At 45.8% G+C, this 24,440-nt stretch overlaps 2 protein-coding genes across 5 annotated transcripts in view; one reads left to right on the top strand and one right to left on the bottom strand.

Moving 5' to 3' along the window:
* Itga7 (integrin subunit alpha 7) overlaps nt 1-1,861 on the top strand; it is a 28,685-nt gene extending 26,824 nt beyond the window's left edge. For all 4 annotated transcript variants that reach the window (XM_090327026.1, XM_090327007.1, XM_090326996.1 and 1 more), the window contains one exon: nt 1,183-1,861. In XM_090327026.1, coding sequence (XP_090183152.1) covers nt 1,183-1,413 — 231 coding nt within the window. In that variant the 3' untranslated portion in view covers nt 1,414-1,861. The remainder of the gene's footprint in view (nt 1-1,182) is intronic.
* Tmt1b (thiol methyltransferase 1B) lies at nt 1,850-6,965 on the bottom strand. Its single transcript, XM_090327037.1, has 2 exons — nt 6,198-6,965; nt 1,850-3,242 (listed from the first exon to the last, which is right to left on the bottom strand). Exons 1-2 carry the CDS (start codon nt 6,693-6,695, stop codon nt 3,006-3,008), a joined length of 735 nt encoding a protein of 244 aa, XP_090183163.1. The 5' UTR covers nt 6,696-6,965; the 3' UTR covers nt 1,850-3,005.
* Nucleotides 6,966-24,440: the final 17,475 nt, after the last annotated feature.

The following is a 24,440-nucleotide window of genomic DNA, read 5'->3' as shown; positions in this document are numbered from 1 at the left end:
TCAGGAAGGGAAGGGCGCAGGGTAAAGAGAGGCGTTGGCATGTGGGCCAAGAGAGGTAGCAACTGGGGTGAGATGATCAGGATGAGTACCCACAGCCGAGGGGCTCCATGAAGAGGGGGAGGCTGGAGGAGTGTGGGCATGTGGGCATGAGGAGTGCCTCCCTGCATGTCTTCTCTACAGGCATGAGTGTGCAGATACGAGTGTGTAAGGAGATGTTCTGTAGCCTGGGCATGAAGGAGTCTTGACAGTTCTGATTGTGAGGGTGCAAGGAATGCATTGTCATCTTGGTGTATTGTGTCAGCACGGCCATGATTCAGGGTGGAGCTCAGAGCAAGATGGTGCCCACCATACAAACAGTGTATATTTATGAGGTTTGAGGTCCCTGAAGAAACCAGAGTGGTAGCTGGGCACCAGTGTCTCGCATCTATGTTCCTGACTACTCAGGAAGTTGAAATCTGAGGATCATGGTTTGAAGCCAGCCTGGGCAGGAAAGTCTGTGACAATTTTTTTTCTTTTCTTTTTTTTCCTGGTCATTGGGCTTGAACTTGGGGCCTTGGTACTGTCCCTGAGCTCTTTTGCCCAAGGCTAGAGCTCTACCACTTGAGCTACAACTTTATTTCCAGGTTTTTAGGTAGTTAATTGGAGGTAAGAGTCTTATGGACTTTCCTGCTTGGACTGGTTTTGAACTGGGATCCTCAGATCTCAGCCTCCTGAGTAGTAGCTAGGATTACAGGCATGAAGCACAGGCATCCAGCTTGTGAGATTCTTATCTCCATTTAACCGCTAAAAGCCAAAAGTGGAGCTGTGGCTCAAGTGGTAGAGTGCTACCCTTGAGTAAAAAAGCTCAAGGACAGTACCCAGGCCTAGAGTTCAAGCCCCAGGACTGGCACAATTTTTTTTTTTTAAAGAAAATTGAGTGGGTAGAAACCTTTGGAGTCAGAGGTCTTGGTGCCCTAGCTTCAAACCTATTTTTCAGTGGCTCAGTTCTGTGCCTGGGCTTCCATCCTGGTGTTCCTCTCACTGTGAATGAGCATGCAGGTCCTGGCAGCCCTGGCACTGCCCTGTGGGCTGCCTGCTGTGAAAGCAAGGGCAAGGTGCTGTGCTGTGCTGTCCTGTCCTGCTGTCTGCTCCAGGGTCCACAGCCCTGCAAGCTCTCCATGGCCTGGTGTGGTGTCTATACAGATGGGATTCTTCAAGCGGGCGAAGCACCCCGAGGCCACCGTGCCCCAGTACCATGCCGTGAAAATCCCTCGGGAGGATCGACAGCAATTCAAGGAGGAGAAGACGGGCACCATTCTGAGAAGCAGCTGGGGCACCCCTCGCAGGGAGGGCCCGGACACACACCCCATCTTGCCTACCGATGGACACTCTGAACTGGGCCCAAATGGGCATCCTGTGCCAGCCTCTGCCTAGCTTCCTCTGCCCCTTGCTGGCCAGGGCTTCCCTTTATTCCTTCTTGAGTGGAACCCCAGAATGAAGAAGTGGAGAGGGTTGCTGGGATGGCAACAGGACTTGGCAGGGCCTGCTTCCTCAAGGCATGAGGACCTCTCCCACCCGGGAGAACCAACCCTCCAATTTCCCTTTAGAATGCTGAGGAAGGCTGTGGACAGGGCAGGAAGGCAGAAGAAGGGATCCTAATCCTCCCCAGTCACCCCGACCTCTCCCTTCCCCAGTTACCCCATGTAACCTGGCTCCCCCAAAGTGCCTTAGCTGGAGGGCCAGGGAGGACATTGTGTCGTGGACTCAGGGGCTCCTCCCTCCCTAGTTTCCCCTCTCCTCTGACCTTAGTTTGCTGCATTAGTCTAGTAGGTTTTGTTTATTTATTGAAAAAGATTGGAAGAAAGAAACATAACTCTTTGGATTCTTTATTGTCTCTGGATTCTTCCTCTTGGGTACAGGGGCTTGGCTTCTCTCTGGCACCCTGGCACCTCAGGACAAAGGTGATGGTGGTGGGTGCAGTAGGTTCAGGTGGCCCAGAGCAGTGACTTTGGACCTAGTTCCAAGGGGTGCATGGGTATACCCTCAGGACGTGGGCAGGGGAAATGGCACTATGGGGGTGTGGGTAAGGGATGGGGAGGTGGGAAGGCAAAGTCCAAGGATTTGCAATTAAAAGTGTGACTGGGTGAAGCTGGGTGTGGGGAGCTAATCCTAGCTCTTTAGGAGGCTGAGATCTGAAGATTGTGATTCAAAGGCTGCCCAGGCAAGAAGTCCATGACTTTCTCATCTCGAGTAAACTTCCAAAAAGTCAGAAATGGAGCTGTGGTGGCTCAAGTGGCAGAACACTAGCCTAGAGCAAGAAAGTTCAGGATCTACACCCAGGCTCTCAGTTCAAGCCCTAGGATTGACATACATACACAGAAAAGAGTGTGATCTGGTATAAAGATTGTATCCCTGCCAGCTGCTGTTGGCTCACACTTGTAATCCTAGCTACTCAGGCATCTGGGATCTGAGGATCATAATTCAAAGCCTACCTGGGCACAAAAGTCCATGAGACATTTTTTGTTGTTGTTGGTTAGACTTTAGTGCCCAGGCTGGCTTTGAACCGCATTCCTCAGATCTCAGTCACCTTAGTAGCGAGGATTACAGGAGTGAGCCACCGCGCCCAGCTCTGACCTCCCATTAATCACCAGAAATCTGGAAGTGGTGCTGTAGCTTAATGTAGTACAGCACTAGCCTTGAGCTGAAGAGCTCAGGGATAGCGCCCAAGCCCAGAGTTCAAACCCCACAACCCCCCCCCCAAAAAAAAAAGATTGCCTCCTTTTGGAGGGATTGAGAGGAGGGGTGGTGAAAGTAGGAGGCAGGGAGAACATAGGGAATGCTGAAGAGAAGCATCTCCCATTCCTTTTGTGATATCTTTGTTTTTTAAACATTAAACATTGCAATTATTAAGGTGATATCTAGAGGGGTTATGGTATTCTGGATCTCTTTCTGTAGAAGGTAGACTTAGCTGGTGACTGGAGGCCAGGGAGGGGATGAATGGCTGTCCTGAGGGCTGGAGGTAAAGCTTATTTGATGGCCTTTCCCATGATGTGAGGGCCAACAGGTAACCATTTGAAAGGAGGGGGCTGCCATTCCATTTGCACTTCTGCGAACCCGGCATTCTCAAGGTTCTTCCAGGTCTCTCTGGTGAGGTGACAGCCATCCCCAATGTGTTTCCAGGTGGGCTCCAAAATGTGCTGCCACTTGTGGGCCCAGCTTCCTTGAGGCTCAGCCACGTGCTCCCAGAACAGCAGCATCCCTCCCTGGGGAGGAGAGAGGCAGAGTCACTGACTGCTCCACCGGCTCCTCCCAACCAAACCTCCTTCCTTCTCACCAAGCCTGTTCAACCTCTTTGTGAAGTGGGAGCAGTGCATCTGTCTGAGGGTTTCTAGAACAAACTGTCCTGTCTTGGATGTTTCCCATATCCCCTGTTCCTTCTTTTCCTCGTAGGTCATGGAAAGAAGCCCAGTGCTAGTGGCTAGCTAGTGTTAGTGGCTCACATCTGCAAAGCCAGCTAATCAGGAGGCTGAGATCTAAGGATTGTGGCTTGAAGACAGTCTGAGCAAGAAAGTCCCGTGAGACTTTTATCTCCAATTAGCCACTGAAAAGCCCGAAGTGGTGCTGTGGCTCAAAATGGTAGCCTTGGGTGAAAACAACTCAGGGTCAGGGTCCAGGCCCTGAGTTCAAGGCCCATGACTGAAAAACAAACAAGCAAGCAAGCAAACAAACAAAAACCAAAACCCAAACCAGAAAGTTTCTAACAACTACTGAGAGAGGGGATGGCTGGGAAAATATCAGGTCTTTTTTTTTTTTTTTTTTTTTGCCAGTCCTGGGGCTTGAACTGAGGGCCTGGGCACTGTTCTTGAGGTTTCCTAAGGCCGTGCTCTACCACTTGAGCCACAGTACCACTTCCAGCTTTTTCTGTGTATGTGGTACAGAGGAATGGAACCCAGGACTTCATGCATGCTAGGCAAGCACTCTACCACTAGGCCATGCTCCCAGCCTCATTGTTTTTTCAAGCCAGTACTGGAGCTTGAATTCAGAGCCTTACACTTTATTTATTTTCGTTGAGACTGGGACTTGAACTCAGTATCTAATACTTTTTCTCACTGACTGATGCTCTATCACTTGAGCCATGCTTCTAGCCCCATAGATGATTAGTTAGTTCGTTTGTTAAGTCTCAGACTGGGACTCAAAGTCAGTACTGCTTTACACTGTCACTTGGGTTTTGTTGTTGTTTTCTGTGGAGCTAGGATTACACCTAGCTTCACTTGGGATTTTCATATCAACTTGGTGCTCTATGACTTGAGCCACAGCTTTTTAAAAACTTTTTTTTTTTGGCTGTTTAATTGCATATAAAAGCCTCAGATTTGTCTGCTGTTGTGCTGGGGCAGGTTTTAAACCTTGATCCTCAGATCTCAGCCTCCTAAGTAGCTAAGATTACAGGGGTATGAGCCTCCAGCCCCCAGCCCCCAGCCCCTAGTGAGAGATCTTTAAAGGATGGCCAGAGAGAGATCTGTCTAGACAGTCCATCTGTCTGAGAAACAGACTCAGAAATCTCTCTGTGTACAGAGATATGTGCCCAGTATCTCTCTCTCTCTCTCTCTCTCTCTCTCTCTCTCTCTCTCTCTCTCTCTCTCTCTCTCTCTCTCTCCCCCCCCCCCCTCTTGTGGAGGTCTTGGGGCTTGAACTCAGGGCCTAGTCACTGTGTTTGATTGAGCATATTTTGCTCAAGGCTACAATGCTCTACCATGTGAACCATAGTGCCACTTCAGGCTTTTGCCAAGTAGTTTATTGAAGTAATTTATTGTAAGAGTCTAATAGACTTTCGTATAGTCTAATAGCCAGCCCAGGCTGGCTTTGAACGGCAATCCTCAGATCTCAGCCTCCTGAGCAGTTAGGATTACAGGTCTGAGCCACCAGCACCTGGCATGCCCAGTTTCTTTCTAGAGACTCAAGTGAAGACCACAGCTGATTCCTGGATATTCTGTATATTCTAGGAAAACACAGAGGTTGACCTGACCAAAGTGAAGACTCCACAAGCTCTTCTTCCCCGACTAGACTTTCCCTAGGTGGTTCACTGAATTACCACGGCACATAGTGATGTCCAAATGTATCTCCAGTGACATCTTTTCTTGATATCCAGGTCTGGTCTTCTAAGGGTGCATGTGTCTGAGTCTGGATGTGGCTGGAGTGATAGTGCATCAGTCAAGCAAGCAAGCACATATGCACGTGCTGCCAGTCAGCCCCTGCCCTCGCATTTCAAAGTCCAGGACAGGAAACAATAACCAATTGACTAATGGCTTATATGACTTCTTCGGCTGGTGGTCTTCCAGCTCTGAGACCTAGCACGTACAGAGCAGGGTTCTTTTATCCCTGCAAATGGCCTGCTCACCTCCTCTGCCCTCAGTTCTCATGCCCCAAACTAACTTCTTTCCTTCCTTCCTTCCTTCCTTCCTTCCTTCCTTCCTTCCTTCCTTCCTTCCTTCCTTCCTTCCTCTTCTCCCTCCCTTTTTCTTAGTTTCACCATTAGTGGGGCTTGTACTCAAGGCTTGGGCACTCTCCCTTAAGCTTCTTTGCTCAAGGTCGTCACTGCACTCTATCACTTAAGCTACAGCTCCACTATCAGCTTTTTTTTTTGGTCAGTCCTGGGGCTTGAACTCAGGGCTCTGTCCTTGGGCTTTCTTTCAAGACTAGCACTCTACCACTTGAGCCACAGCACCATTTCTGGCCTTTTCTATGTATATGGTACCTAGGAATTGAACTTGTGCATGCTAGGCAAGCACTCTACCACTAAACCAAACTCCCGGCCCCATACTTCTGGCGTTTTGATGGTTAATTGGAGATAAGAGACTGTTCAACTTGTTTCCCTCAGGCTGATTTTGAGCTGTGATCCTCAGATCTCCACTTCCTGAGTAGCTAGATTACAGGCTTGAGCCTGTAATCTAGTGTCCAGTGGCCAGCCAGGCCCCCAACCCTCAGATCCTGATTTGATTTCATTTCTTTATGTGCCTTCCCAGCTTCTCTACTTTAGCGCTAGGTGATGTTTCTGCGTGTTTCCCCAGGGTCCAGGGATGGCCAATCACAGAGAAGCAGGTGGGCACTGGGGGGAATCATAGGTGCTAGCTTGCCTATTGCGGGGTGGGAAGCCCTGAACTCAGGGGCAGCCAATGCCAGGTTTGTCTGCTCAAGGCCTGTGCACTTCCCACCCTGCTTACCGGCTTCAGAATTCTCTGGACTTCTTTCAGGACTCTCTTTGGGCTCTGCACGGAGCACAGGACCAGCGTGCAGACCACCACATCCATGGAGCCATCGGCCAGTTGTTTCATGTCCTCGCCACAAGCCACCACAAACCGCTCATACTGGAGGTGTCTGTTCTCTGCCATACTCTTTGTCAGGAACTTCTTGAAATTGGGGTTGGGATCTAGGCAGGTGACCTTGCAGCCAGGTGGGTAGAACTGGAAATTGGCACCCGTGCCACAGCCCAGCTCCAACAGTGTCACTTTGCCAGAGGTTTCCATGAGCTGCTTCAGCGGGTGGAAGAGCTCCTGTTTCTTGCTCTCCATCTTGCGATTGGTATTGGTAACCAACATGGCCATCAAGTAGGGGAAATAAGTTTTACAGAGGGGCTGCCAGAAGCCCAGCAGGACCATGAGATGCAGGGGCAGGGTCAGGAGCAGCACCAGCAGCTGCAGGAGCCGGATCATGGCATCCATGGCACCAGCTCTGGTTGGTGATTCCTCTGGGTACTGGCTTTTTGCCTCTATGCAGTCTCCTCTCCTCCAATTACAGGACTTTGCTCCTTGTCCTCTACCCAGCAATCTTCTTTATGGGGCAGTGTGTGTATTCCCTGTCATAGTCCCAGATCCTACAGCCCCGGGGGTTGTTGGATTTGCCTTATGTAGGGTGGAAGGGCCTGGTGGTACATGGGCTCTTACCTCGGGGAGCACTGTCTTCACGGAAGAGGGTGGGGTGTGCTGACTCACTGCAGAGGGGGTGCTCGGAGGAGGCCAGGGGATACAGTTCAAATCCACGTCTCGTGGAGGTCAAAGGCTGGGGCAGAGCTGACTCCTGGTCCTGGTTGCACTCTGCCCACAAGTTTGCTCACATTATGCAAGCTGGAAATTCTGGTTGGGTTTCTCTGCCACACCCCCCAGGGCAGGCGGTGGGTGGGGGGGAAGGAGAGGGTTTGGTAAACTATAACCTGCCTCTGCTCCAGATGTAGGCCAAATATAAAATGTCCACAGTTAGGTCTGCTTGATCATAAGAATGAGGGCAATTCCAGTGGTCATAAGAATGACTGGACCAAGACGGGTGTGGGGTGTGGGGGGGAGGGTAATGGGTACCAAGACATGTGAAAGGGTATCAATGTATGTGAATTAATGCACCTTCTATCTGGCAAATATCATGTAACCCTTTTACTAATTACAATAAAAAAACAAAACAAAACAAAAAAACAAAACAAACAACAAAAAAAGAATGACTGGGACTGGGGCTGTGGGTTGTAGCTCAGTTTGGGTTCCATCCCCAGTGCTAGAAGTAGAATAAGACATCACACTGATGCTTTTTATTAAATTCAAGGCATCAAGCCCAGAGTTGTTGGCATGCTTGTAATTCCAGCAGTAGGATTATACATTTGAAGGCAGCCTAAGCTACAGAGTGAGACACAAATAAACAAACCATGAACCTCAGCAACAACAAAAAGTGAAAAGTGAAGTTGTGAAACAGCAACAACAAATTCTCCAACCACACAACAGTAGGCAGGTGGCTCTTGGCTATAATTCTAGTTAGTCAAAAGGTGAAATCTGAGGATTGAGGCTGGAAGCCAGCCCAAGCAGGAAAATCCATGAGACTCTTATCTACCATTCACTAGCAAAGAGTCTGAAGTGAAGATGTGGCCCAAGTGGTAGAGAGCCAGCTTTGAGCGAGAAAACCAAGGGACAGAGCATAGGCTCTGAGTTCAAGTTCCAGTACCAGCACACACAGAGAGAGAGAGAGAGAGAGAGAGAGAGAGAGAGAGAGAGAGAGAGAGAGAGAGAGAGAGAGAGAGAGAGAGAGAGAGAGAGACAGAGAGAGAGAGAGAGAGAAACAATACTCCCTGCCCAAAGATATGAAATAAAAAAGAAACTAACAAAAAAAACCCCAACACCAAACCAATTAAATAAAAATAAAAATTTTAAGGCCTCAAGACTCCAGAAACAGAAGAAAAAGTGTGTGTGTGTGTGAGGCAGAATGTAAAAACAGAGGAGGCTGAAGAGACCTGAGTTCTAGTCTTAGTTTTGCCACTTGGTTTTATTATGATTATGATTATAATTATGATGATGCTCATCATTATTAAGTAGTTGTACAAAGGAGCTACAATCTCATAAATCAGATTATGAGTACATGTATCCTGATTATTTCCCTCCATTTTCCCTATCCCATATGAGGGGAGACATATGCTGTTTGTCTCTCTTGAGCTTGGTTTACTTAATATGATTTTTCTGTAGGCCATCCATTTCCCTGCTAATGATATATTATTCTTTCCAATGAGGGAATAAAATTCCACTGTGCATGGGTACAATGTTTTCTTGATCTACTTATCTGTTGCAGGGCACCTGGGCTCTTCTGCTGAACTTTTCTACCTGTGTTGACCCTAATTTGAGATCCCATAGCTTTTACACTCCAGAGCTAAGATGATAGAGCCAATGGCACCTGGCTACCACTTAGTTCTAACTTTGCTTGGAAAAGTGATTTTACTTACTTTATTTCTTTTTTGCCAGTCCTAGGGAGCACTATCCTTGGGCTTTCTCAAGGTTAGTACTCTATCACTTGAACCATAGCTCCACTTCCAGCTTTTTCTATATATGTGGTACTGAGGAATAGAACCCAGGTAGGTCTTCTTCACTCATGCTTTCTTTTTTATTTTTTTATTTTTTTTTTTATTGTTGTTAAAGGGTGATGTATAGGACCTGGAGTGTGGCCTAGTGGTAAAGTGTTTGCCTGACATGCACAAAACCCTGGGTTCAATTCCACAGTATATACACAAAAAAAAGCCGGAAGTGGTGCTGTAGTTCAAGTGGTAGAACACTAGCTTTGAATAAAGCAAAAGGTCAGTATCAACGTCATGAGTTCAAGTGCCAGGAATGGCAAAATAAAAAAATAAAAATAGGGGCTGGGAGTTTGGCCTAGTGGTAGAGTGCTTGCCTAGCATGCACGAAGACCTGGGTTCAATTCCTCAGTACCACATACATAGAAAAAAGCCAGAAGTGGTGCTGAGGCTCAAGTGGTAGAGCTCTAGCTTTGAGAAAGTCCAAGGACAGTGCTCAGGCCCTGAGCTCAAGCCCAGGACTGGCAAAAAAATAAATAAAATGAAGATGATCTACAGAGGGATTAGAGTTGCACAAGTCAGGTAATGAGTACATTTCTTTTTTAGAAAGTGTTACTGCTGTTTCCCACTTTTTTTCCCCTTTAATCCCTACCTACAAGTTGGACAGTTCATTTTCAACACAGCATCATTATATCCAGTGAGTATCACTGTTGCATTCGTTCACCCTTGTCTCTCCATTTCTGTGTGATTTTACTTTCGGACCCTCAACTTCATGTATAAAATGGGGAGACAGGAGAGATTGGAGGGTCTCATCCAGTTTCCAGGGTACTATAAAATTAGTTTTAAAAAAGTCTACAAATGGGCTGGATAGTGGCTCATACCTGAAATCCTAGTTACTCAGGAGACTGAGATCTGAGGATCATGATTCAAAGCCAACCCTACCAGGAAGAGTTCATGAGGCTTAAAAAATGTTTTTTATTGTTATTATAAAGGTGATGTACAGAAGAATCACAGTTGTATAAGTCAGATAGTCAGATAGAGTACATTCCCTCCCCCCTCCCCCGCCCGCCAGCCCTGGGCTTGAATTCAGGGCCTGAGCACTGTTCTTGGGTTTTCTCAAGGCTAGTACCCTACCACTTGAACCACAGCAACATTTTTGGCTTTCTCTATGTATGTGGTACCGAGGAACTGAACCCTGGTCTTCAAGCACTCTACTACTAGGCCAAACTCCTGGCCCCAAGATTACATGTCTTTTTGGACAATGTTATCGCCTCCCTTGCTCTTTCCCATTTCTGCTACCCATCCATGGAGACTCTTGTCTCCAATTAACCTCCCCAAACCTCGTGATCTTTGAACCTCGAGTCTCAGAACTCAGCCTCCTGAGTAGTTAGGATCATAGGTCTAAGCCACTGGCACCTTGTTTCTGCTTATTTTATATTTTGTCACTCTATCTCTTTGAGCCACAGCTCTACTTCCAGTTGTTAGATAGTTGAAACTGAGAGTTTCATGATCTATCCTCCAAGGGCTGGCTTTGAACCAGTCCTCAGATCTCAGTTGACTAGGATAAAAGGCATGAGCTTAGAGTGGTAATCCTAGCTACTCAGGAGGCTGAGATCTGAGGATCACGTGGCCCAAAGCCAGCCTGGGCACTAAAGTCTGTGAGACTCTAGAAAATCGTAAGTGGTGGGCTCTACTAGCAGAGATTTGCAATAGAGCAATATCTTGATACATAAGGCCATATAATGTGAAGCTAATTGAAAGGACCTCCAGGATATTGAAACAAAAGCCATATAATGAATGATTGTTGTCCTTAATGTACTATGTTGTCTCTCATCTCCTTTGCTGTCCCTTGGTTATCTCATATTGGTATAGTATCTCACTTTGTTATCTGATATATTGAATTTATTTGTATTTGGATATTTGAAATTTGATAGGGAAGGGGGGAAAACCAAGACGGGTGGGGGGTTTGGGGGGGGAGGGAAATGGGTACCAAGACATGTGAAAGGGTATCAATGTATGTGAATTAATGCACCTTCTATCTGGCAAATATCATGTAACCCTTTTACTAATTACAATAAAAAATATGAATATAACAACAACAAAAAAAGAAAATCGTAAATGGCACTGTGGGTCAAGGGGTAGGGAGGTAGCCTTGAGCTGAAGAGCTCAGGGACAACATCCAGGCCCAGAGTTCAATGTCAGGCCCATGACTGACAAAAACATAAACAACCCCTCCCAAAAACAAAACAAAGCAAAACAACAGCAAAAACAAAAAACCGCGTGAGCTCATGCAAGACTTAATTAAAAAAAATTTAAACAGAGTCTCACAATTTAGCCCAGGCTTGCCTTGAACTAGAGATCTTGTGGTATCTGTCTCCCAAGTGCTGAGATTACAGGTATATAGCACCATGCCCAGACCTCAATTCTAGTTTTCAATTTTTCAATTTCATGCATTTCTTTAATCTCCACTGACATGAACTTAGAGTAGCGCATGATACTATAAGATTCGCATAGCAATAGTCTCATAATTGTTTTTCCTATTTCTACCCTACTTTTTAAAAGCTCTTTAGTGGATTCCTCTTAAATTGAGTACAAATCAACCACCGTTCATAATGCCCTATAAAAAGTTGTCTCTGCGCAGCAGTCCAGCTTCTCTTCCTCACTCCAGTCCTCTCAGAGATACAATCTTCTTTCAGTTCCTCATACTCTCACTTTTTCTAGCCTCAGGGTCCAAAGAGAGTCTTATCCTAGATCAAGCTAGCTAGGGGTGGTAGGTCAGAGAGCTAAATGGAAATGGTTGGTAAGTAGCTAGAGTTAGAGTTGGAAAGTCAGATTAGGTAATTCCTGGGGCTGAGAGGGGATTGGGAATGGGCTCTCACCTCACAGGTTTTGGGGTAGAGTGAGTGACAGGAATGGGGCAAAACTCAGAGCTGGGGTAAAGAACAGGATTAGGTAAGGGTCAAGGTGGGGATTGGGTCAGGGACAGATAAGGGCCAAGATTGGGTGGGGTCAGGATTGGGGTAAGGGTCAGGATATGCAAACCTCACTCTTGTAATCAAAAGCACGATTTCCTTATTTTGAAGGAATGGCAGTAACATTGCTTGCTTTATGGTGTCAGCTTTTAGGTCTCCTTTGGTCCTGAGGACAAGTCATATGCAATAGGGGAAAAGTAACAGGAAACTGGGCCTGCAGGGGTGCGCTTCTTGTGTGTCCTGCAAGCTGCTCTCTCGTGTTCCCATACAATCTGTTCATATTTCACAGTGAAAACAATTGAAGTCACCAGATGTGAATCACAGCCCAAACTACGGTATGTGTTAAGAGGTATGAAGACCCCTCTCCCCCCACTTGCCTCTGTCAGGAAGGGAGCTGTGGATCAGAACTTGTACCCATGGCATAGGAACCCCAGAGTGAATTACTATTGCAAATACAGGCTTAGGCAGGCTCAGGAAGATGCCAGAGATTCCTTAGTCTGATCTTGATAGGGGTATCATTTTATAAGGAATACAGGGTGCGTGTGTGTGTGTGTGTGTGTGTGTGTGTGTGTGTGTGTGTGTGTGTGTGTGTGTGTGTGGTTACTGAGGCTGGAAGTCAGGGCCTGGGCTCTGTCTCTTAGCTTTTTTACTCCAGACTGGAGCTCTATTACTTGAGTCACAACTCCACTTATGTCTTTTTGCTGGTTAATCGGAGATAAGTCTTATGGAAAAAAAAAAGAGCCTCATGTATTTCTTGCCCAGGTTGGCTTCAAATTGCACTCCTCGTATCGTAGCCTCTCGAGGACTATAGGCATGAGCTGCAGGCGTTGGATTCCACTGATTCTTGGTGGTCTGTGGTTCTTTCTACATCTTGCCTATTTGGAAACAGGAGGGCCATGAACATCATTTCATTTCCTTTAGGTATTTGCCCAGAAGTGGTATTTCTGAGTCCTATGATAGTTCTATTTTATATTTCTTTAAAAGCCACTATCCTTGTTGATTGGTTTCTCTCCCAAAGCCCCAAGGAACTATGAAGAAAATGTGATTAAAAACATCAGAGCACGAGGAAGCACTTCTGGAATGGTGGAGCAAAGACCTTGGAAAATATGCTCTTCTTTATAAGTAGCAAGAAAGAGTCCTGATAGAAAGAGTCATTATCTGTAATCCTAGATAATTGGAAGCTGAGATCTGAGGATCTGTATTCTATTCCAAGCCATTCCCGGCAGGGAAGTCTATGAGATCTTATCTTAAATTAACCACCAAAACCTGGAAGGGGAGATGAGGCTCCAAGGTCTTCCTTGAACAATAACAACAAAAGGCTAAGGGAAGGCTGGGAATGTGGCTTAATGGTACAGAGTGCTTACCTTGAATGCATGACGCCCTGGGTTCAATTCCAAAGTACCAAATAAACAGAAGAAGTGGTGCGGTGCCTCAAGAGGTAAAGTGTTATAGCCTTGAGCAAAAGAAGCTCAGGGTCAGTGCTCAGGCCTTGAGTTCAAGTCCCAGCATTGGCAAACAAAAACAAAAACAAAAACAAAAAACACGGGGCCAGGAGTTTGGCCTAGTGGTAAGAGTGCATACCTAGCATGCACAAAGACCCGGGTTTGATTCTGTGGTACCACATGCATAGAAAAAGCTGCAAGTGGTGCTGTGGCTCAACTGGTAGAGCTCTAGCCTTGAGAAAAACCCAAGGATAGTGCTCAGGCCCTCAGTTAAAGCCCCAGGATTCACACACACACACACACACACACACACACACACACACACAGTCGTGAAAATCAAATTTCTTAGGATTTAGTCAATTTCCACTCCTTGGAAACTGTCCAAGAAGTGATTTTTTTTTTTTGCCAGTCCTGGGCTTGAGCTCAGGGCCTGAGCCCTGTCCTTGGACTTTCTCAAGGTTAGAGCTCTACCACTTGAGCCTCAGCACCACTTCTGGCTTTTTTCTATGTATGTGGTACCAAGGAATCGAACCCCGGTCTTCATGCATGCTAGGCAAGCACTCTACCACTAGGCCAAACTCCCAGCCCCTGATTTTTTTTTTTTTTTTTGCCACTCCTGGGCTTGAGCTCAGGGCCTGAGCACTGTCCTTGGACTTTCTCAAGGCTAGAGCTCTACCACTTGAGCCTCAGCACCACTTCCAGCTTTTTTCTATGTATGTGGTACCGAGGAATCGAACCCCGGTCTTCATGCATGCTAGGCAAGCACTCTACCACTAGGCCAAACTCATGGCCCCCCAAGAAGTGATTTTAATTTTTCCCCCCAAAGAAAAATGATAGCTTTTTAAGAATGGTGATTGTTGTGTTATTTTAACTACCTCAACTGATCTTCCTTTTCTCAACTCCATGATAATCTTAAAACCTCATAACCACTACAATGTGAGAACCATCATTCCAGCAGCCATTGAGGGCAGAAGAATGGGCTTTGTGCTCCTTAAAGAGTTACCTATATAGAGAGAAAATGCAATATAAGAGATTCCTGAAAAAGACTCATTCACAAGGCTTGTCTTCATTCAGTCACATCCAATAACCCGTGACAAGGTTTTTATAAACATAATTTTATTATTATTGTTAAGGTGTTGTACAGAGGGTTATCATTGCATAAGTCAGGTAAATGCTTCCATTTCTATTTTTCTTTTTTTTTTCTTTCTTTCTTTTTTGTTTTGCCAGTCCTGGCCTTGATCTCAGGGCCTGGGCACTGTCTTTGGGCTTTCTCAAAGCTAGCACTCTACCACTTGAGCCACAGTACCACTTTCGGCTTTTTCTGTGTATGTGGTACCCAGGACTCAAATCCAGAGCTTTGTGCATGTTACCACTAGCATTCTACCACTAGCATTCTACTCCTGACCCTTTATATTTCCTTTTTTTTGTGGGTCTTAGGGCTTGAACTCGGCATGGGCTCTGTCCCTGAGCTCTTCAGCTAAAAGCTACCCCCCCTACCCTTGAGCCAAGCCCTACTTCCCATTTTCTAGAGGTTAATTGGAGATAAGAGGCTCAGGTCCTTCTGTGCCTGGCCTGGTTTTGAACCTTAATCCTCAGATCTCAGCCTCCTCAATAGCTAGGATCACAGGTGTGAGCCACTACGCCTGGCTCCCCGTATATTTCTTTTATAACACTCCTTCCTCTTTTTCTTAGAGACAAGTTTTAAAATTGCTGTTGCCTTAAATAGTGAATATCAATAAAACAAACAGCACAGAGCCTTTACAGCCAAGTGATGTCTGTAGGAACTTTGAATAGCTCTTACTCTCTTGCTCTCCCTGCCTAGAAAGGTCATATGCCTCTCTCTCCTCTGGCTCACTTTGAGACTCTGAGCAAGCAGAAGTGAAATACAGGTTAAAGTTGTAAACTGCTGAGGTACTGCAAGACACACACACACACACAAGCACATACACACACACTCACATACTCTCTCACACAGAGAGTCAGCAAACAGCAGGAGATTGATAACAGACATTTAAGGAAATATCTTCAATTATTAGCTGACTGCTAAGCTAGACCAAGACTTTTATAGTCACACTTGTCAAAGAATTACAAAAAGACAAAGAATTACAGAATTAGTCCAGTAAAGTCAACTAAAACAAAGAAAAGCAACAGATGTTATTAACAAACAAACAAATGAAAAACAAAACAAAACAAACCAGAAGCAGTGGAAAAGCTGCTGAGGAGTGGAAATATGATTTTTAGACCTGACACACTACATTGTTGAAAGTATTCAGTTTTCAATTAAAATTATGATAGATGCAAAGAAACAGGAGAGTATGGGTTTTGCATGGGATGGACGACACAATTAGAATCGTTTCATTTCATAAAGCCAGATGTTTGATTTATGAGATAAATAACATTTGTGTACAATCCTTTGTTATTTCTGTAAGGCCAATAGTGGTGTTCCCTCCCTCCTTTCCTTCCTCCCTCCTTCCTTTGCTCCCCCCCCCTCCCTCTCTCTCTCATCAGTCATGGGGCTTGAATTCAGGGCTTGGGCGCCGTCCTTGAGCTGAAGTGCTCAGGGATAGCCCTACTTCTGGAGCCACAGCGGGGGCGGGGGGGAGTGTCGGTCATGGGGCTTGAACTCTGGGCCTGGACGCTGTCCTTGAGTTCTTTAGCTCAAGGCTAGCGCTCTACCACTGAGCTTCAGTGCCACTTTTGGTTTTCTGGTGGTTAATTGGAGATAAGAGTCTTAGGGACTCAAAGCTGGGCTGGCTTTGAACTGTGTTTCTCAGACCTCAGCCTCCTGAGTAGCTAGAATTACAGGTGTGAACCACCGGCACAGGGCTAGTTTGTCAATTTTGTTGATCTTTTCAAAGAACCAACTTTTTAGTTTGTTCACTTTCTCTTATTTTTCTTCCATGATCTATTTCATTTATTTATATTTTACTCTTTATTTCCTTGTGATAGGTTGAACCTTTTATCGTCTAAAAATGTTTTTTATATGTAGTAGTAGTAAATTTTCTCTTACTCTTTTCTTTGCCTAGTGTTGCCTGATTTTTTTTTTTTTTTTTGCTTTTCTAGTCTAAAAAAAAAAAAGAAGAAGAATCAGTGATTTCTGTCCTTGGAGCATTCATTGTTGACAGGAGACATTTGATAATGTCTGAGGATGGTTTGCTATCAGAGGGAAGGGTGCTATTGGCATCCTATGGACAGAGATCAAATATACTGTTAAACAATTTTAACAATATGTGGAAGCAACCACAACAAAGGATGTTCCTGCTTTAAACATCAGTGGTGCTAAGGTTGGGACATTCTGTCCCTTCTCAGGCTCTGTCAGGAAGAGTGAGACAGGTGCATCCCCTTTTGCTGATGGAGTGTGTAAGATCATCCTAGCAAACTTGAAGTCAAGGCCAATGGCAAGGCTCTGTGAACCAGCCCTCTCCTCCTACGTGTCCTTGGAAGAAACTTCTGTCTGGTCTCAGTTCCAAGAATAGTTGTTCCCTATATAATCTGTCTCTGTTTTATCTCATGGACACTGTTAACGCTAGACTGGACCACACTGTCCTTTTGGGGGGTTGACTGTAAGCAGTTTTGAGCCAAATTTGCAGTCCAGTCCTAGGAAGGCATGTCTTATTATATTTAAGCTGAATTTTATCTGTCTATCTAGATTCCAGCTTTATTCCTGTTTTATATTCCTTTTTTTCAAAAATTTACTTTCTCTTTCTTTCCTTTGTTCCTACCATTAATCTTTGTCATATTGTGATATTTTTGTATTGTGTATTTTTGTATTTGTCATGTGCAACAGATTGAGTATATAAATAGCTGGGGCATCTTCAACAACTTCTTCTGCTTCTGCTTCTGCTTCTTCTTCTGTAATGGAGCTTGAACTCTGGGCCTGAGCATTGTCAGCTCAAGGCTACTGCCCTACCCCTTGAGCCACAGTGCCACTTTTGGTTATTTGGATATAAGAGTCTCAAGGACTTTAGTGCCCTGGCTGGCTTTGAACCTCGATCCTCAGATCTCAGCCTCATGAGTTAATAGGATTACAGGCGTGAGCCACTGCACCTGGCTTTTCTTATTTCCTTCCTTGTGCTAATACTGGTACTTGAACTCAGGACCTTGCACTCTTCCTTTGCTTTTTCACTTAAGGCTGGCCCTTTACCACTTGAGCCATGCCTCCACTTCTGTGTTTTTTTGCTGTTTAATTGGAGGAAACAGTCTGATGGATTTATCTGCCTGGGTGGGCTGGTTGTTTAATCTCCATTGTTAAATCTCAGCCTCCTGAGCAGCTAGAATTACAGATCTGAGCCACTGGTGCTAGGCAGTAGGAGTGTATGAGTGTGTGTGTGTGTGTGTGTGTGTGTGTGTGTGTGTGTGTGTGTGTGTGTGTGTGTGTTATTGGGATTTGAATTCAGAGCTTTATGCTTGCAAAAGACGCCACCACCTGAGCCAGCCTATCAACAGGGATCTGAGCTGTGAGATGGAGGTGGGGGTAGAATGAGGCAGATTGTGGGTGCTATGACAGAGACGTAATTCCAGAGGACTGGAATGGGGACCAGGGGCTCTCCCTCCTGCTTCAGAAGCCTGGCTAGGTGGCAGAGGCAGGGTGTGAAAAGGTGGCCCCCTGGGGTGGAGGTGGAGACACAGGTGTTGGGACACTGCAGCCTCTTGGTGTTAAAAAGACCTGGTTTTCTTTGCTTCCTGTGGTAGCAGATAGGATGGGGGTGGGGTGCATAGAGCTGGTAGGAGAGGGAGCCCCAAGATGGGAAAACTGGGTACTATGTTTAAGGGTCCTGTACTTGGATCCAGGGACTTGACATCTCCTTGGTTTCAAGTCCCAGTTCCATGCTGGTAACTCTGTGGTCACCAGCTTCTTCCTTTTCCTGTCACTACAAGAAGTCCTTAATGAAAACCTGCTAAGCCTGTCTCTAGGGCCGGTGGGAGGGTGCGAGGGGATAGTGCACGGAACTGGCTCATACCTTCTACTCATTGCTAGGCTGCAAACTTTTCTTTTTCTTTCTTTCTTTCTTTTTTTTTTTTTTTGCCAGTCCTGGGCTTGAGCTCAGGGTCTGAGCACTGTCCTTGGACTTTCTCAAGGTTAGAGCTCTACCACTTGAGCCTCAGCACCACTTTGGGCTTTTTTCTATGTATGTGGTACCAAGGAATCAAACTCGGGCCTTCATGCACTCTAGGCAAGCACTTTAACCACTAGGCCAAAACTCCTGGCCCCAGGCTGCAAACTTTTCTTTAGAACTTTACCCCCCCCCCCCTTTTTTTTAAACGTTAAGGGACAAAAATAACTGTGGAGTGATTGTGGCTGTAACTGCATGAGCTGGTCTGATTGCTGCTCTAGAGGTAGGGGAGGGGGGCGGGAGAAGGAGGGGGCAAGGAGCTGGGAGCAGGCCCTAGGGACACAGGAACACTTGGCTGACCCCAAGGAATTAATTAAAACTTTCCCAGCCGCCACAGGGAGAAGGGATTTGTTAATTATGAAGTTGAAATATCTGGACATAAGCAAGTAATGGCTCACATTTGTAGAATGTGAGGAATCACCAGGCCCCAAGTTCTTCCTCTCAGGAGATTACAGCAGCCCCATTTTCCACATAAAAAGAAAGCCAGTGGTTTATACCTATGGAGGCTGAGATCTGTGTTTTGTCATTTGGAGCCAGTCCAGCAGGAACATCTGTGAGAATTTTTTTTTTTTTTTTTTTTGTGCCAGCCCTGGGGCTTGAACTCAAGGCCTGAGCACTGTCCTTGGGCTTTCTCAAGGCTAGTGCTCTACCACTTGAGCCATAGCACCACTTCCAGCTTTTTTCTATGTGTGTGGTCTTTGTGCATACTAGGCAAGCACTCTACCACTAGGCCAAACTCCCAGCCCCATCTGTGAGAATTTTATCCCCAGTCAACCACCAAGAAGCTGGAAGTAGAGCTGTGGCTCGAGTGGTGGAGCACTTGCTTTGAGCACAAAAACTCAGGGACAGTAGCCAGGCCCAGAAAGAAAAAAAAGAAAGAAAGAAAGAAAGAGAGAAAGAAAAAAGAAAGAAAGGAAGAAAGAAAGAAAGAGAAAATAAAGTTCAAAGCTGGCTTCCTGTAGCTACTCAGGAGGCTGATAGTGGAGGATTGCTGTTCAAAGCCCACCCAGGAAGGAAAGTTCATGAGACTCTTATCTCCAATTAGCCAGCCTAAAAAACTGGAGGTGGAGCTGTGGCTCAAGTGGTAGAGCACCAGCCTGGAGTGAACAAGCTGAAAGACAGTGCCCGGGGCCCAATATTGGCACAAAAACAAAACCAACAAACAAAGCTCAGCCAAGGAGAAGCCAGAAGTTCTGGGACTCAGGGTAAAAGGCTTTCCCAAGCTTTTGTGTTGATTCATGGCCTCCAGGGAAAAGGTCTCCTGTTTCTTGAGTGTATCACAATGTGTTCAGCTGAAAATGGAAGCCAGATTTTCTCTTCTAACCTTTGTGCTTTGGGCCAAAAGTCCTGCATTCACTCTCTCAATTTTCATGTCACTCTATAGTTCATCTTTCTGTATTCTTCTAGGAAGGTGCACCCCAGATACTGCGGCACCCCAGATGCAGGCTCCCTGTGGGGACATATCCCGTGTGGGTGTGGGGAAACTCTTCACAGCATCTGCACTGGGCTAGCTCAGACCTGGCCCTTATCTCTCCGGTAGGAACTCAGTGACACTCAACCATTGGTACATAGGCCTGCGGAGACCTCAGGGGGGTTCTGCCTGTCTCTGGTCACCTTTTCCCTTCTGTCAGTTACACCTGTATCTTCTTTGCTCCTACTTCAGTATGTCTGCTCAGCTGACGTAGGAGCATGGAAGAGACCTCTGTCCTGGAAAGGAGGGGAGTTTGTGGCTTGAACTCTGCTTATTTCTGTGGCGTCTGACCCTCTGGGGCTTCCTGTGGCCCTCTGAGCCTTGCACGCTGGATGACAGGGAAATATGTTCCTGGGATTTTGTACCCATGGAAGCACCCTCGAGTCCACAAAGCTGCAGTGTGGTACCCTAGACGATCCATCATGGCCCCTTTCTTCCCATAAACTTCTCTCCCTGACTCTCACCTCAAGCTCTGTGACGGGACAGGTGCTGACTGGAGAAGATGGTGGAGATCTCTGCGGAGGTTTCCTGGCTACTCGTTCTTTGGGTAGATTTTTCCCAACACACAGGGACATACATGTTGAGTCCACACATGTATCCTGGCAGAAATATGTTGACAGGTTGCACACATAAGGCATACATGTGCTCACACATAGAGAGTTGCAGCCAAGGAGTAGGCGGTCAAGAGAGAGGCCTGCCTATAGAGAATGTTAGACCAGGAGCCTGCTGTCACAGGTTCTAACCCCAGTTTTGACCTTTGGTGCCTGTTCTAAACATTTCCCCCATCCACCCTTGTTTCCTCTTCTGCAAAGAGGTGGACTTAGAGCAGCGGACTTTCTGTTTAATAAATGCAGAAGCATTGCTGAGACATGTAGGGTGAACACTGAATTGGGGGGTAGAATTTGTGACATTCAGTAACACTGCTGTTGGGAGCAGATGGACTTGGTTTGCATTTAGCCTGGACTGCTGTGTGACCCCAGATAAGATGCTTTCCCTCTGACTGTCCAGTGGATTATTTAAACCTCACTGAACTGAGTGAGGTGATTTATGTAACATGGTGACTATACATGATCTATGTTATTATTGGTCTTAGCTCTGCCATAAATTCATTGCCTGCTATTGGGAAAGACAAGATTAGTATTTCCTTCTATTCTATTTTGTAGATTTTTTTCCTCCCTTTATTGAGAAAGTTAAGTTTTGGCATATGTCAATTAAAACCAATTTTTGGGGGGGAAAACCACAAATCTACAATAAAAAAATTAACATTGTCTGGTCTATAGTAGAGACCAAAATGTGTTTTTCTTGATTTTAGTATCCTCTGTGCAGACTGAAGAGTTTGAACAAGTGGATATTCAAGTTGGCATTCTATACATTCCAGACATAGCTCAGGGAGAGAGCAGCAATGCTTAAAGCTGCTAGTCGGAGACTTACCACCCGGGGGCAGTGTGATCCCATTTGTACAAATTCTAGAATTGTACTCCATAATGAAGATTTTTTTTCTTTTGTGTGCACGCGCATGTGTGTGTGTGTGTGTGTGTGTGTGTGTGTGTGTGTGTGTTGGTACTAGGGCTTGAACTCAGGATCTGAGTGCTGTCCTTTTCCTTTTCTGATGAAGACTGATGATGTACCACTTGAGTCACAGCTCTACTTCCAGATTTTTGGTGGAAAATTGAAGATAAAAGTTATCCAGATTCTCCTGCCTGGGCTGGCATTGAATTGCAATCCTCAGATCTCAGCCTCTAGAGTAGCTAGGATTACAAGTGTGAGCTACCCTGCTTACCTTTTTTTTTTTTTGTCAGTCCTGGGGTTCGAACTCAGGTCCTGGGCACTGTCCCTGAGCTTCTTTTGCTCAAGGTTAGCACTCTACCACTTGAGCCACAGTGCCACTCCCAGATTTTTCTGTTTATATGGTACTGAGGAATTGAATCCAGGGCTTCAAGCATAGTAGGCAAGCACTCTAACACTGAGCAACATTCCCCCCTCCCCTTTTTTTCAAAGTTTTATTTTATTGTCAGGGTAATGTATATAGAGAGGGGTTATAGTTACAGGTAGTGGGTACATTACTTCTCGCACATTGATTCTCACACACCCACCATTTTTTTTTAAAAGGAAAAATACCAACAAAACCCTCATGAAAACTAAAACACTTCCCTTTTGGGTCCATTTTCAGAATCTGTTTATATTTATAACTCATTTGAATGGGAAATTGCAGAAATGTTGAACATCATAAAGCTGGAAGCAAACATTGTTCTCTTTGTAGCCTTTCTTCCAGGCATGCATTTGGAATAGTGCAGTGACAATTACAAACACTGGCTATTTGGAATGGAGGGCACCGGCTATGAGCAAGCAGGTTGGGCAAGTGGGCCAGGCTAGTAAAACAGAACAGAACAAAACAAAACATTGGCTACTGACAAAACTGCAAAAATCCAACTATTGAGCAAGTAGTCCCATAAAGTAGGCATGATTGGGTGAAAATAAATTAGATATTCAAAAATACTAAGATATATTCCATCTTTTTTTTCCAGTGCCAGGGCTTGAACTCAGGGCCTGAGCACTATTCATAAGCTAGTTTTGCTCAAGGCTAGCACTCTATCACTTGATCCACCGTGCCACTTTTGGCCTTTTTATTTTTATGTAGTACTGAGAAATCGAACCCAGGGCTTCATGAATGCCAGGCAAGCACTCTACCACTAAGCCATATTCCCAGTCCAAATTCCATCATTTCATTTTAATGTTTTATGCTATGGTCTTTATTGTATGATTACTAGAATAAAAACACATAGAAACAAAAGAACTAATTCCAAATCCAGCTCCATCTCATTTAGAATCTATTATCATTAATACCTTGCTATCTATCTATCTATTTATCTATCTACCTATCTACTTATCTATCATCTATCAGAAAAAATTTTTATTTCCTCAGACTTTTCTTATTTTGATGACTTGGCAAGGTATTTTTCTTTTCTTTTTTCTTTTTGTTACTGGCACTTGAGCTCAGGTCCTCCTGCTTTTTTGTTCAAGGCTGGCACTCTACCATGTACTTGAGGCCCATTTCTACTTTTGGCCTTCTGGTGTCTAATTGGAGATAGGAGTCACAGGGATTGTTCTGCCTGAGCTGGCTTCCAACTGTGAGCTTCAGACCTCAGCCTCCTGAGTAGCTAGGATTAGAGGCATGCCCAACCAGCTTCTGGAAATGATTAAAATTTTTTTTTGTCAGCCCAGGGCCTTGAACTCAGGGCCTGAACACTATCCTTGGGCTTTCTCAAGGCTAGCACTGGAGCCACAGCACCATTTCCAGACTTTTTCTACATATGTGGTACAAAGGAATTGAACCTGGGTCTTCGTGCATGCTAAGCAAGCACTCTACCATTAGGCCAAACTCCAGGCCCTGATTTAGAATTTTTAAACTTTCACCCTCCAAAAGAGAAAACAACCTAAACAAAACAGCCTTGAGTTGGAATATCTCTCTAGATCACTCAACTGGACAGGAACCTATGGCAATGAAGAATATTCTTTCTTATTTTTGCATTGTGAAACACACATTACAAAAGACCTTTAGTCTCTTATTGGTGATTGTTTATTGAACATTAGAGCCTGAGAAATCTTCCTGGGTCCCCTCTGTCCCTGCAGCTGAGGGTACCATCTTTCCCAGCTAAGGGCTAAAAGAGCATTTCCTGTTTGTGAAAGGTAGAGGAAGGTTCAGCTTCGGTCTCCAGATAGGGTGGGTTAGGGTGAACTCCTGGGTTGGGTTGGAAGTTTTCAAAGTCAGACCTGTCACTATTGGAAGTTATTCACTCGGAAGTTTAGGACTGCCTCCCAAAAGGGTTTTGAAAAATGCTTCCCAGGTGTTGGCAAAAGGCTGGGAGATAATTCTCAGAGACCACCATGCAGATGGCAGCCACAGGGGGATAGTGACCCACAGTACAGTCTACAGAAGCTAACCATGGAAGTATAACAGAGTTACAACTTGGCTTTCTGCCTGGACCTCCATCCCATGCTGAGGGGCTCTGGATACATGCTGGCCCCCTCCAAGTGAAATCCCTCTGTTGTTCTGGCTGGGGATGGGACTGGGGTGGGGGAGACACTGGCAATACCCCTAACCAACGCCTGGCAAGAGAGGCTTTGGCATGGTGGTGTAGCAAGAGAAAGCCTCCTTGCTTTCTTCACCATCCCACCCAGCCCATCTCCCTCCCTACCCTCTGCCAGGAATCAGACTCCTGGGGGAATTGAGCTGCTGTGCTGTGCTGCTGGGAGGGGCTCTCTGAGGGCCCTGGGGACCCCTTTGCAGGTAAAAGCCCACAGGCCCTTCAGCTCAGGCCTTTGAGACTGCATCTTCTCCTTTCCTCCCTTCATTTTGCTCTTCCTTCTCACCCTCTGCTTCAGCCTCTTTCCATTTTTATGGATCCATGATTTTCCTACCAGCTCACCTGCTTTTCTTCATTGCTTCCTCAAGGGGAGTTGCCCGTACTGCCTGCTCTTGGCCTCTAAATGATGGCACCTGGGTGAGTGGAGCAAGCCGCCCTGGTGTCCCTCAAGTCCCCAGCCCACAGGAATGTCTGCCTCTGTCCTTCAGCTCCCTGCCTTAGTCTGCCTGCCACCCTGAGCTGCTTTCCTGGGTGGCACCCAGCCTCTTCCTCTGAGCTGAGAGCCAGG

The sequence above is a fragment of the Megascapheus bottae genome, chromosome 2 (genome assembly GCF_031878675.1).
Source record: "Megascapheus bottae isolate mThoBot1 chromosome 2, mThoBot2.hap1, whole genome shotgun sequence".
Lineage (NCBI taxonomy): Eukaryota > Metazoa > Chordata > Mammalia > Rodentia > Geomyidae > Megascapheus > Megascapheus bottae.
This window is presented reverse-complemented; position numbering and strand designations above follow the sequence as displayed.

What these genes read in the sequence shown, in the direction of transcription:
- Tmt1b (XM_090327037.1), bottom strand. Translation starts at nt 6,695, where the DNA reads ATGGATGCCATGATCCGGCTCCTGCAGCTGCTGGTGCTGCTCCTGACC. An exon ending in TCCAGAGAATTCTGAAGCCG is followed by an intron (nt 3,243 to 6,197) that starts GTAAGCAGGGTG and finishes TCTCCTCCCCAG; the next exon opens with GGAGGGATGCTGCTGTTCTG.